The sequence below is a fragment of the Xyrauchen texanus genome, chromosome 6, assembly GCF_025860055.1.
Source record: "Xyrauchen texanus isolate HMW12.3.18 chromosome 6, RBS_HiC_50CHRs, whole genome shotgun sequence".
In the NCBI taxonomy this organism is placed as follows: domain Eukaryota; kingdom Metazoa; phylum Chordata; class Actinopteri; order Cypriniformes; family Catostomidae; genus Xyrauchen; species Xyrauchen texanus.
The window spans coordinates 8538363-8553194 of record NC_068281.1 but is presented as its reverse complement, the minus strand read 5'-3'; the positions used below and the strand labels follow the sequence as shown (position 1 = coordinate 8553194).

The window sequence follows — 14832 nt, the reverse complement described above, 5'->3', positions numbered from 1 at the left end:
CACACTGACTTTACACCCCATGCCACTACAGCAACTCTTATTGTTTGGTTTGTCATGTGGCAGATGCTATTTACGGGTGCAAATAGACACTCTGTAAATGGAAATAATACATTTTCTTATACCTCTTTATATTTTCAGTCCCATGCTGAAAACTGTGAGAACAGTTTAAAATCAGAGTACCACCAGCACAAATATAGTTATAAAAACTGTTTAAGAACATGTATTCCTATATCGCAACATTTCATTTACACAAAAAGCTATATCTGTAAACCAATTGGAGACAGGTAAGCAAACTGCACACACTGTAACATTTTGGTAGCTCAAGGAACACAAGGACGTTTTAGTAGATGTTTTATATATCATTATTAATCCAGTTACTTTTGATCCATTTCCCATTCTAAGAGGCAATTCTAACAGATCCTCTAAAATGTAGGGCTGCTCTTCTTGAAAGATTATCATGAATACAGATTTCACAATGATGGCAACTCAACACACTATAATCACATGTTATCCTGACTAGTCAAATAATGTGTAATTTTTGAATATTCCTTCTAATCAATAATGTGTTGCTTAAGAAGTTTCTCAAGTTTAACCATTTTAATAAAAGCTGACCAATGATCATAAAAAGAGCTTTATCTGTGTTGCTAGTCAATTGTTGGCTAATTTTACTTTGCAATAATATGTGCAGTTTATTATTTAAACAACAACTAAGTGCTGGTTATATAGCAAGTGTTTGGCTTGTATTGGCAGCTCTGTGTCATTGGGTGTGTGTGTGTGAATGAGTCACAGTGTAAAGCGCTTTGAAAACCGCTAAGGTTAAAAAAGTGATATATAAGTGCAGACCATTTACCTGAGAGGAGTCTGTTTATAGAGACTCCATTGTACTTGTCTTCTTGTTGTAAAGGGCATCCACTTCCCTCCCTACCCTGGTTAGATCCAGATTAGAATGATGAAATTCAGGAGACTTGTTTCTTTTTGGCCATTTTTAACACCAAAATTTGACTTGCAAGTGTTAAACAACTTGTGCACAACACCTCAGCAGCTTTCAACTCTTCTAATAATAAGAAAAAAAATATTAAGCACCAAATGATCACAATGATTTCTTAAGGATTGGGTGACAGTACATTCTTTGTAGGCTGGAATAATGACTGCTGAAAATGGGGCTTAGCCATAATGGGTAAATAAATATATTTTTATATAAATAATAATATAACATTATAATACTTAAAAAAGTAATAATTTTCTCCAGACAACACGAATTGTGAAAAATCAGATATGATCTATGGTGCAGTGAGATCCAGCAGATGGAAAATGACTTCAATAAATCAGATGATTTGTAGAAGGAATAACTCATTTTATTTTAAAGAAGTGAATAAAATGAATACAAATATGAAATAATGAGAATAAATGCAATAATATAGAAAAAATTATATTTGATTACAAAATGTTAAGTAGATATATCTTCAGGATATATCCAAGGACTAAGTCCTGGAATGAACCTAATAATAGTACAATGCCTTGTATTGTTTCTAATGAACTAAGGAAGTAAATGAAAGAAAAGTTAAAGTATGGATGGTAAGATGAGGCCTCAAAGCTGGAAGTCAGATGCCAGAGAGCTGAGCTGTTATTCATGAAGATCAAACTTTTAAGATAAGGTCTTCATACCTTCTTAAGACTGTGCCAAGAAAGACTTCCTTTCTTGGTACAGCGATCTCTGCACAATTGATGCAGTTGTAATTCAGGGTGTCAGGTCATATTGTTATGACCTATTGAAGTGCGGAAGCTGCGGTTAGGTGGAAGGGATACATTGCAAAATAAGTCTTGCCTACATTCTAGCAAAAGCACTCGTAAATATCATGCTCAGCAAAGTACACACATACACACAGATGTCTAAAAGGCATCCTGTGTGCAGACTGTCTGAACAAATAACAACTATAAATGTAGCTCTCTCTGCAGCCTGTTTTGAACCCTCATCTGGTCAAAAGGGAAACCTATCCATATACTAAGAATCCAAAAGTATATACTTCACTGCACGCAATGCTCCAGTTTCCCACGTTGGTACAACAATGCTGCAACCCTTACAAGGATAGAGAAGAAGCATGGAATAGTCTTCTAACGCACACATTGAACATATGAGGCTTCAGTCTGTAAACATACATGCATAAACACAGGAATACAAGGATAGACATATGCAGTGATAATGCCATACAAGCTGGTTACAGGAATGTGAAGTATATGATTATATTCTGACAACGGTTAAATGTGAATACATGGATATTCTTGCATAATATCAATAAGCAAAAGTATAAAATATAGGAACGTCTCTAGCCACTTGCATCAATCTAGGAGCTTTATACGGCTATTCGAATAACAAAATCACTATTTGGTTATTCTGCACCAGGGCCGGAGTGGACCCACACCCAGAAGGGGGGTTGGAGGTGAAGATGTTAACAATAAAACAAGATCACTGCAAAAAATATGCAATATGTGCAATTACTTGAAAATTATTTAAGCTCTCCATGTAAAGACTTCATTGTATGTGACTTCATAAGTGAATGTTAAAGGGATATTTGATAATTTCCTCACACTCAAGCCATCCCAGATGTGTAGGACTTTCTTCTGCAGAACATGAAGCGGTGAGAAACAAATCAATAATTAAGTATTTCTTTTTTTACTTTAAATCTCCACTTTCACTTTCATAAGTGCTTTTCTCTCTTTAGAATTCTTCTTCAGTTTTTGGTGATTTACATATGCATATCGCCCACTACTGGGCAGGGAGGAGAATTTATAGTAAAAAAGGACTTAAATATTGATCCGTTTCTCATCCACGCCATCATATCGCTTCTGAAGATATAGATTAAACCACTGGAGTTGTATGGATTACTTTTATGCTGCATTTATGTGATTTTTCTACCTTCTGAGATCTGATCACCACTTGCTTTGAAAGGACCAACAGAACTGAGACATTTTTTTAAAAGCATAATTTGTGTTCAGCAGAAGAAAGAAAGTCATTCACATCTGGGTTGGCATGAAGGTGAGTTTATTATGAGATAAATTTCATTTTTGGGTAAACTAATTTATTTTAAAGACTATCTAGGCATATAACAATGTAGAACTGTAACTGATTATAATTATTTCAAGATGTAAAGGCTTACACTTTAAATGGTCAGCACTTTGTATTTTAGATAATTAAAATAGCAACAGATCCAGTGAAACAATGAAAGTTGAGTGATTGTTTTAAAATGTTTACATGCCATTCAAATACTTGACATTTTACAATGATAAAAGTGAAATAAAGGTCTAAAAATAACACATTTGTACTTCTCTTTTACTGGGAATGTAAATGTTCAGGACAGAGGCAAAATGGTTACTGTCTCTTTAAGAGGGTTTTAGGGCATGATACAAAATTGAAGGCTCTCTGTGCAGATTGTTTCGTTGAGTATAATCTTTTGAGAGCTGATTCTGTTATTCTGTTATATTGTGACAAAACAAAACAAAAAAATTTTGCTATTATCATTCTCTACTGCTGGAAGAGGATTTCAGAGATTAATTGATTGAGATTGTGAGACTGCAGTCAGCATTAAACTTGTGATGATCTTGTACCTGAAGCACGTTCATCCATTCAGTTATTAGTAGCTCATCTGTTCTCGATCGATCTTCCGTGATCCTTCCCGCGCTAAGTGAAGCGGCGCAACAGCAGTTTCGTCTCTCACATACTCTCTCATTTGTTTGGGTGTGAGATGATAAAATACAGACTGCCTGCTATAATAAGGAAAGCAATTCAGATCCTTGAAATTAAAACACCTACCAGATGTTACGGACTGTTGGCAATTGATGACATATGATGATAGATGTTAGTTTGTCAATCAACATGCAGACCTAACCCTGCCAATTTTGACCGGCCCATCGGGAATTCTCCCTATCGTCCCGATTGCCAATCCAGCCCTGGTGCACATAGTAATTTTGCCCTCATTACAAAGTTTTCCTCAAACTGAATTTCATTGTAATTTTGAAACGTATGTACAGTATAAAATCAATCACTAACGTAAGATTAAGACTCCAGGTATAGACCTATCAGTAAAAAAAGTTTTTTTTATTCTGCATGGACATTCTGTCTTTCTGTTTGTCTGTTTGTCTGTTTGTCTGTCTGTCGGTCTGTCTGTCTGTCTTTTTTCCTTTTTTTTTTTTGGAGAGGGTGTGGCACAGTGATTAACAAGGAAAATTAAAAATAGCACTTCATGTGAAAAAGGTTGCAGACCTCTGCTATAATTAATTTAATGTTTATTTTAATGGCTTTGCAATGTAAATATCATCAAATATGAACATACCATAATGAGGTACCATACACGTTTTTATAGGCATAAAATGCAACACTCAATTTTCAGACAATATACAACAGGGGTCCCTATCTCTCTACATATCAAGGACTCCATGGCCTGAAAATGGTTGAAGACCCCTGATGTAGTGCATTTATAACAATATAGTGTCTGAGTCTATAAAAAAAATGTATATGTACAATAGTTTTTTTTTTTTATTATATTCAATATTAATTAAATATTAACAAAATATTTTAATGAAACAAATTACTTTTCAGAAGCTGAGAAATGTTGAACTTACATCTATGCAAACAGAATACATTTCTTTTTGCATTTCTTTTTAAAGTTGTTTATGGCTTAACAAAATTCTTAGTAATCTCTTATTTCCTAGTTGCTGGCTTCTTTGCATTCTGTGATGCATTGATTGCATTGATGCATTTGGAGAAAGAGACTTCTGTTTCTTGGGGCAGAATTTGAAAGCTTTTTTGCTTTTGTGGTTGGATCAGGAATTTTCACTTTTTTGGGTAGAACTGGCTGTTTCACATTTTTGGGTGCAGCAGGATTTTTATCTTTCTTGGGTGCAGGAGGCTTCTTCTCTTACATTAGTGCAGGGGTCTTTTTCACTTTTTGGGTAGAGCCGGCTGTTTCACTTTTGTGGGTAGAGCTGGCTGTTTCACTTTTGTGGGTAGAGCTGGCTGTTTCACTTTTTTGGGTAGAGCTGGCTGTTTCACTTTTTTGGGTAGAGCCGGCTGTTTCACTTTTGTGGGTAGAGCCGGCTGTTTCACTTTTTTGGGTAGAGCTGGCTGTTTCACTTTTTGGGTAGAGCTGGCTGTTTCACTTTTTTGGGTAGAGCCGGCTGTTTCACTTTTGTGGGTAGAGCCGGCTGTTTCACTTTTGTGGGTAGAGCTGGCTGTTTCACTTTTGTGGGTAGAGCCGGCTGTTTCACTTTTTTGGGTAGAGCCGGCTGTTTCACTTTTGTGGGTAGAGCTGGCTGTTTCACTTTTTTGGGTAGAGCTGGCTGTTTCACTTTTGTGGGTAGAGCCGGCTGTTTCACTTTTTGGGTAGAGCTGGCTGTTTCACTTTTTTGGGTAGAGCCGGCTGTTTCACTTTTTTGGGTAGAGCTGGCTGTTTCACTTTTGTGGGTAGAGCCGGCTGTTTCACTTTTGTGGGTAGAGCCGGCTGTTTCACTTTTGTGGGTAGAGCCGGCTGCTTCACTTTTTGGGTAGAGCTGGCTGTTTCACTTTTTGGGTAGAGCTGGCTGTTTCACTTTTTTGGGTAGAGCCGGCTGCTTCACTTTTGTGGGTAGAGCTGGCTGTTTCACTTTTTTGGGTAGAGCCGGCTGCTTCACTTTTTTGGGTAGAGCCGGCTGTTTCACTTTTTTGGGTAGAGCCGGCTGTTTCACTTTTTTGGGTAGAGCCGGCTGTTTCACTTTTTTGGGTAGAGCCGGCTGTTTCACTTTTTTGGGTAGAGCCGGCTGTTTCACTTTTTTGGGTAGAGCTGGCTGTTTCACTGCAGCGGGTTTCTTCTCTTTCTTTGTTGCAGGGGGATTTTTCACTTTCTTTGTTGCAGGGGTCTCTTTCACTTTTTTGGGTGCAGTGAGTTTATTCTCTTTCTCGGGTGCAGCGGGTTTGTAGTCTATAGGAGGGTTGATTTTCCACAGCAGGTTCCAGCATTTTAAAGCAAAAAACAGGTTCTTAATTGGTGTCCACACATTTGCGTAAACTCAATCACCATACACAAATTGCTGTAATAATTAGTTTATGCTTTTTTCTTTGTGTCCATTAAAATAGCAAGATGGCATAGTACAACTTAATTAAAGTACTAAACCAAATAAGCAAAAATGAATAAATTCCTCCTTACCAGAAACATGAGTTATACTTGTCACATTGATTGATGTATTGCATGCTGGTGGAAATCTTGGTGCTGAGATACTGGCTATGTTATAGTTATCTGGGCAATTACTCTCATTATTCGGTTCTATGGAAGAAGAAAAAAAAAACACAAAACAGCGCTTATTATATCCTCATTGTGCTTGTTAATTTTATATTTATTAATGTATTATCAATATATTTATGAATAGAGTTAGTTTAATGTTAAATGTTAGGCTCTTGTCCTACAGCCTTGCACAATATATGATGAATGCGAAGTTTTAACAAAACAAAAAACAAATGTATTCATATACATTTATATACACTGATCAGCCACAACATTAAAACCACCTGCCTAATATTATGTAGCCTTGTGCTGACAAAACAACGCCAACCTGCATCTCAAAATAGCAATTCTTCTCACCACAATTGTACAGAGCAGATCTGAGTTACTGTAGACTTTGTCAGTTCATACCAGTCTGACCTCTCACATCAACAAGGCGTTTCCTTCCACAGAACTGCCACTCACTGGATGTGTTTTGTTTTTGGCACCATTCAGAGTATTCTGGAGACTATTGTGTGTGAAAAACAAATGGGCTCGTTTGAGTATTTATGTAACTGCTGATCTCCTGGGCTTTTCACTCACAACAGTCTCTAGAATTTACTTGGAATGGTGCCAAAAACATCCAGTGAGCAGCAGTTCTGTGGACGCAAATGAAAGAGGTCAACAGATAATGGTCAGACTGGTTAGAACTGACAAAGTCTACGGTAACTCAGATAAACGCTCTGCACAATTATGGTGAGAAGAATATAATCTCAGAATGCTATTCAGAGACGCGGGTTGGCACTGTTTTGGCGGCACGAGGGGGACCTACACAATATTAGGCAGGTGGTTTTAATGTTGTGGCTGATCAATGTATATATATAAACTATGACTGGTTTTTATCTCAATGTATGTTTTTTATTAAAATGTAAGGCAACCTGGCTAAAGAAATCCCATTTATTTTCATTATAATGGACCCAATGCACCAATGGGGGAAGTTGTCAACAGAGTGTAAATGTGAACTAAATTAAAATCTATTAAGCCCAGATGTTCAGAAATATTAGAATAAGAAATCTGCTAAATAATTCTTAGTCAGTGTATAGGTATTAATTTTATCTAAACCAAGTCTATCTATAAATGTACCTAGAAACCAATATCTATAAATGATCAATTTAAAAACATAAATTGGCATATCAACATACCGTATCACCCACAGTCGGAAGGCATGTTTGAACGGACAAATCAAAACATTAAAAGAATGCTTAAACAAAGCCTGCACCGAAACCGGAAGAACATGGGTTGATGTTCTACTGGCTGTGTTGACTGAACTCAGAATGTTACCATCCTCTGTTGTTAAATACTCTCCATTTGAAATACTAAGGGGTAGGCCTTTCCTGACCCCTTGCTTCAAAGGCCACGGTGGCTTTCTCTCCACAGGTGACATGGAGGTGGTGATTGAGGAATATGTGGATTCCCTAATTAAAACATTGAATGGCATAAATGGTGATGTTTCTCTTTCTTTACCTATTCCAATAGAAAAGCCCACTCATCCATTTGTTTCCGAACCAGCAGGTCCCAGTGAAATGTCTGACACCAACCAAGTTAGGTGAGCCTAATTACCTGGGTCCAACAACTGTACTGGTGGTGACCAGAACAGGAGTGCTGACTGACCATCAACCGCAGAGGATCCATGCAAGCTACATGAAACCTGCACCGGAGGAGGGCCTTACTGATTCAAGGGTGAACGGTGAAAGCACTGGAGGAGCTGAACACTGGAGGAGCTGTGCCAGTGCCAAACCGGGAATCTGTGAATTAGGAGGACCTGAGGAGGTACCCGGAACAGTCAACATGAAAACATTCCTACTGACGCTCTGCATATGGCAGGCGGTCGTGCTTGCCTATGCCCATTCAGCGTCAACACATCAGCAAGGAGTCACAAGTGTAATTACAATTCCTAGAAATAATGTATGGTGGTTGTGGATGAACTACACCGCTGGTGGTAAACGATGTATAGTGTGCATTGATTTCTTATGTTATCCCTATGCCAATAAATACAACAGCATCCTTAACTCATCAGGGGAAGCTGATTAAGAGGAGGCCTCTATGTTTGACCTATACAATCAATCTGCCACTATCTGGTACCGACAAAATAACTCTGACCTGTACCGACCATAATGTAACAACAGTGCTTCAGAATGGGTCAATGTGCTCTTTTAACTGTTTAATTTACAGGGCCAGTGGACGTATTAAAGAAACTATGCTGGATAATTCCCAATGTACCAACTGGCCAGTGCCAGGTGCCAGTCCACCCAAGAGGGTGGACTTCCTGAGTCAAGTTTAAGAAGGCTGAATGTTACAAATTCACTGATACGGGTAACAAAACTTCATCCAATAAAAAATAGTTTCAGATCAAATACTGTTCTCAGGTGTAGGGAACCAAGGCCAACCACACATCCCCAAATCAAAGTGTCGGTGTATCCACACAAACATTTAACAATATGAGAGGGGTGGCAGATCTGTGGTGGGTATGTTCTGGTAATGATTCAGAACTCCTTATCGCACCCCCAACACAATAGATATGGGTAAACACCCGGAAACAAAGGTGATGCCTCAAGGGACCCTGAAGTATATCTAGACAGTGTTGGACAGCCTAGAGGTATTCCAAACCAGTTCAAAGCCCGAAACGAAATTGCTAGTGGTTTGAATCCATCTTTTTATGGATAACCCCAAATAAAAACACTGAGTGGACTGGTTACTTATATTATAATCAGCAACATTTCTTTAATAAAACTAAACGGGCCTTCGATTTGGTAAAAGAACAATTACATGCCACAATTGAAATGACTAAACAGAATCGTATAGCTCTGGGTTACCTCTTTGCTAAAGACGGAGGAGTATGTAAAATGTTTGGTGACAAATGTTGTACATACATCCCAGTTCACACTGATAATGATGGTGAATTCACAAAGGTATTAAAGGAAATGGATAAGTTGAATAAAGAATTAGCTGATAACACCGGACATCAGGGATTATGGGGAAATTTTTTCAATATGTTTGGGTGGTTTGCGCCCTGGATGTCCTCTATTATATCGATTGCTTGGTAATTTGGCCCATGTTTGCTAAAATTACTAATGCAAAGGTTGAATGTGATGATAAACAGGCATAATATTGCCATGCTCCACTATGTATGTATACCTGATACTGAAGTTGGTTGAGAGGGCTACGTGATCCTTTCAGGATCAAAGTGGGCAATGTAAAAATAATAAAGGCCTCTCAACAACTTCTCTTGTTAGTACAGCTTACTTTTGTAAGGCTGACATCAAGAGGTCGTAAAAGTAAAAGAACTGCGAGAACCAAGTGATAAAAACTCTCACACAGAAGAACATCTTCACCTGAGTCAACACATCCTACTGAGCAAGGACAATAAAACACAAATCTCACATCTGACCTCTATCTAACCTCAGGCCAATTTAGGCACAAAAATCATCTAACTAGTGGAACATGTTTGGTATCATTTAAAATGTCTCAGTGCATCTGGTATAGTGCTCTTATTCCCAGGTTTGTAAACTTAATGACAACAAAGTTATAAGGTCTTCGCCAAATGCTTTATAATTCTGGAGGTATGTCCCCAGGACTTCCAAACCTAACCACTCCCAAAAACCCCTTTGTCCATGGTTTGGGTATTTAAGGAGGTGTGACACATTGCTCAGGGTTCTCTGTAGTCAGAGGAGCCCACACAGTTGACTGTGTGTAATTTATATCAGGTGATTGCAATTCGAATTTCTTATGTTTTGATAAAATGTCTAACTTTGACTTATCACTGTCTAATTGGAATTGATTGTTACCTGGTCAATAAATTGTCAACATTCGATTTGATTCTGACTGACTCTGACATTGTGTTTCCCAAACAGATTAAACGATTCGTATGTTACCGCAAGTCTGCGTCAGATTAGTGACGACTAATATTTGACATTGATTCAAGTGTACTTGAGACACAGTTGCAAGCTGTTTCATGTTCTGCAAGAGGATGTGTCTATAGGAATGTATTTCCTGTTTCTGCACTGACAACACTACACATTCACACACCATTTTCACACCTCACGCCACTGCAGCAACATTTATTGGTTAGTTTGTCATATATTTCTGTTATTCTGTGCACATGTTAGACATGAGTCCAGGATTAGTTTTACTGCATTTCGTACTCCATTTATGCAAAAACGTTTTCTTTTGAAACGTGCGAAATACCATGATATGTCAACAGAGTATTACTATTGCAGTCTTTGGTAGAGCCCTTGTTTATCCCTTATGTCTGGCAGATGCTATTTACTCTGGGGTGCAAATAGACTTAAAATTAAATATTCCTACCAAAGGTGGTTGATTTCAGTGTTTAAGCATTTGACATATATGTGATTGATACTAATGACAACATGGTGCACTCACTTTTACGTTTTGCAGGTATTGGGCTTTCTGGAACTGACGGCTTGCGTTTCCTGATTTCACCACCTGTTAATACAAAAAAAGGACAGATTATTCATGCACCAGTAGTACGGAGATCATAAACTTTTAGGACTACCTATAATAGATTATCTTACCCAGTTCTTCAAAAAGGTGTTGTTCATTGTCTTCCAGTAAATAATAAAAGCATGTTTTCACTTTGTCTCCTCCAGATTTTAATGACTCAAAGAGCAACCTCATTTGGTCCTGGCTGATTTTCTCTGCTTTGATTTTTGAGTATTGCTCTTCATGTAGCATATTCTTGTCTTTTAGATGATCTGCTATTGGCATCACTGCAGTAACCCTTTGGATAAGATGTGCAGAGTTCTTATCCACAAACTGGGCCTCTGGGGATTAATTAATTAAATGTTTTATATTGCAGCTTTTACATACATACAAAACATGTAGTTCAATGTTCATAACTATATACGGTAGAAAAGTGGCAAATATCTTGAACTTGAGATCTACAAAAACACCCAGCTGTTCAAACATACTGAACAGCTTTCTCCTCCCACCTGCTCCTCCGAAAATAACTCTTTTGTTCCAGCAATCAATCTAGTACTCAAACTAAACCAGTTATAGATCAAAAAGCGTTGCCATATAGAGACATCACAAGACAACATGACCGGGAAAACCGAGTGGAGATGATCATGGCATTAAATTGGTGGAGAATGCAATATCTGAAACTTGTGGCTACAATACATTAGTCAGTTATGATGTAATTGTTACTAAACTTCAATTACATATGCCAAAATCATTGTCCTCAAAATACCTAAGGCATAATGGATGACCACTTTAATTGTATTTTTTTTCCCTCCAATGCGGAGTCAAAATTCTCAGAAACAAAATATCTGTTATCTTCATTTACTTCCAAACGTAAGTTTTTCCTGAATAGCAGAGACCCATTTCCTGAGAACACCTTTCTCAATATATAAGCACTTATGTCTATAGAGTTCTAGACATTTTGTGTATTAAAACATGTAGGTCTATAATTTGTACCTTTGCACTGTTGCCGCTCCTCTCTTTCATCTTGGTTGTCTTCGCTCATGTTTGTGCAAAAGACCTGACGATCCCACAAATTAAGATATAAATCTATTAATCCCTTTAATTTGTAAACCTACAGTGTCAGAAACAATCTGTTCCAACACAATGTTTGCTCATGTATGAGGAAGAATGAGGTGGATTTCAGTGAAAATGAAAGTGATTTGTTCTATGTTTGATATGATTGGTTGCTGTGCCACATGATACACTTGTCAGAATAGGCCTGTTCATTTGCTTTGTCTGTTCCATCGACGCTGATGTTTAATTTCTAACACGATGATCATTTAGGCCACAATGGTACTTGTTAACATTAAACTGGAGAATGTAAAGATTTTGACAAGAAGCATACTACATTAGGCTTCATCTGGGGAACAGACCTGGGCACATGTTGTCAGCCACTGATACACAGTTTTAGTAATAATAAAAGACTATGAATGGCCTATCCTAGCCAGCTTCTTCTTTTCAAAGGATCAACTGTATCAGTTGCAAGTCACTTGTGGCTTTTTTGAGCTTGCAGTTTGGGACAGACTAGACTCATCTTTCTTTGGATTTATATTGGTTAGTTCTTTCCACATTTTTGCAGTACATACAACTTCTTATTTCTGATCTTCAACTCTTTTAATAATCATTTTCATGTTAACACATGTTGACCTGAAAGTAGTTTGGCACAATATCACTTGTCTTGGACACTTGATTTCAAGTCTTCTCCTTTCCTCTAGTTAATTTGTTTAAAGTTAATCTGATAAAATCAGTTCAACCTTAATCCACTGATGAGAATCAACTATGTAAACACAACACTGACAGGTTGGGAGCGGGTGAAGATTCAATCCAGCAGGTTCAGGATCAAAGATGTTCAGCCTATAGAATAGAGAAGTTAAATATCTGTATTCTTACCATATTTTCTGTAAGAACCACACAAACACAACAGTAGACAGATAAAGACAAATGAAAAAAAAAAACAACAACAATAAACTACAAATTGTATATTAAATATTATTTTTGATGTTCCTGGAAATTCTTAATAACTTTGGTTTTTGTCCAGATACTTTGTGAAATCTCTGGGAGAAGATTTCCAGCTGCTTAATGCTGATTGTGGACAAGAGAGAGTGATTTTTGAGACACATTTAAACAACAATTTTGAGCTTTACATCCATCCTAAAAACATATAGGTTACATATATTGCTGCGTAACACAACATCACATTGTTTTTATCACAGAGATACAATTATTCTCCTTGTCCAGTAGAGGGCGATATTAATGAATAAAGTGAATCACCGGGAAAAAAGTTAAAGTGGAGATTTACTGGGCAGGGAGGAGAATTTATTGTGAAAAAAGGACTTAAATATGGATCTGCTTCTCACCCACAACCTATCATACTGCTTCTGAAGACAAAAAAAGAGTGCAGAAGTGAAATGAAGAAACAGTTTTGGAAAAATCTTTCACTCTGGTTTTCTTTTGTTCCTGAGTGTAAGCCACACAAGTTTAAGCTCATTACTTCGCATTTTTGACGCTGTTGTGTAGTTTGTTTTTTTCCCCTGAAAATATCCGGAGACGATATTGCAGCCGTTTGGACTTACATTCTAATTGTCACCGGTAAGCAGAAACATTTTGTTTAAGCTGTGGATATTGTGGATTACCACAACTTTTTGGTGACTGTTGTTTTTATAGGACAGTTATATCAGCTGTAACTGGGATGTGTACGTCCTTATAACTAACACCATAACACGCTACATAAAAGCACAATGGCAGCAATTACATCACAAAACAAAGCTAAGTATAGCAAGGGTGAGATACAAAGGCGTATTTTTGTAAAAATAACAGAATTAAAGTTACAAGGAAGTGGTTAAACTATTAATGTACCTACACTGTCAAACTAGACAATACAACATGAATGAATTTAGGACATGACTATAGAAATAAAACCTGTATAGGTGTAGCCTGTGGGTTTGAGACTGTCTTTGTTTCTCTCTCTCTCTCATCTCGTTCCTTCACCGCTTCGGCTCGCTTTCACTCCCCCCGTGTTGCTATGGTACCTAATGTGGGTGGGAGTGGTTAGAAATTGAGAGCAGGCAGGTATATAGGCACCTGGGGTCCTCATGCCGGGAGTGATACATTGTAGCTAGCTGCCAACGGGTTGGAGTGCAGCAGTGTTCCGGGGTGCTGTATATAGTGCAAGGTGTTGCGAGTGTCTGCCAACAGCACTACTGTTTGTGTGTGTATGCTTCCGAAACATGTTGGAATGCCTAGATTGATGAACACAGAGGAGCGTTTCGTGACCCTGCTGAAGTGGTGAAGCGCCGAAACACTGTCTACCCACGCAATCGTTAGACGGCAGGCAGAGGCTACAGCCAATCCATTGTCGGCTGCTGTTCTCTTGAATATGTTTAAATGTGTATGAATGTGCAGGTGCTGTTTTTTAGACACTTTTCGGTAATGTTTATTTCTTTTTTTTTTTCTTTTTTTTCTTTTCTTTTCTCGCTAACCGGTGGGTTGTAAGAGATTTGTGTTAGTGAACCAATTGTGACCACCGGCTAGCGATTTCTTCTTTTCTTATTTGTCGTTGGTTTTATCCCTCTCCCCAGTAATAGTCTTGGGATGGATTGGGCCCATGGGATATACTAGCGCACCAGGTTCTAGCCTAGTTTCCTTAGTGCTTCACCCATTTTGGAACCAATGTGTGCAGTGTAATGCTGTGACGTGTACACCTTTTAGAAATGGCTCAAGGAGCATGATTGCTGTGATTGCGTAGGCTGAGTTTATAGAGTTGGTTCTACCTTAAGGGTGTGCCTTAGTTCACGTGTGGTATTGAAACCTAGGCCTGGGCAAGCTTTTAATCCGGTGGCCCACCCTGCTATGGCTTATCCCTATGTCAAATGATGTATGTTCGTGTTATTTATTGATAACCAAAAGCGACTCATTTTTAACTGAAACAAAAATAAAGATTGTATTTTTTTACTTTGTTAAACCAAGCCTGTGCATGTTTTTTTTTTTTGTTGCAACATAGAGTCCCCTTGCCCTTACTAGTCCTGTTCAAGGGGTGGCGTAGTTAGTACTGCCATAGCCCTGGGGG

General features: G+C 38.0%; 1 protein-coding gene and 1 pseudogene across 1 annotated transcript; both read right to left on the bottom strand.

The window, feature by feature from the left end:
- Positions 1 to 14832, bottom strand: part of LOC127645075 (alpha-2-macroglobulin-like) — a 47968-nt pseudogene that overhangs the window by 26619 nt on the left and 6517 nt on the right.
- On the bottom strand, positions 5554 to 11875 carry LOC127645076 (PYD and CARD domain containing). The gene is made up of 5 exons (XM_052128597.1): positions 11721 to 11875; positions 10820 to 11068; positions 10668 to 10730; positions 6177 to 6293; positions 5554 to 5951 (listed from the first exon to the last, which is right to left on the bottom strand). Exons 1-5 carry the CDS (start codon positions 11767 to 11769, stop codon positions 5554 to 5556), a joined length of 876 nt encoding a protein of 291 aa, XP_051984557.1. The 5' UTR covers positions 11770 to 11875.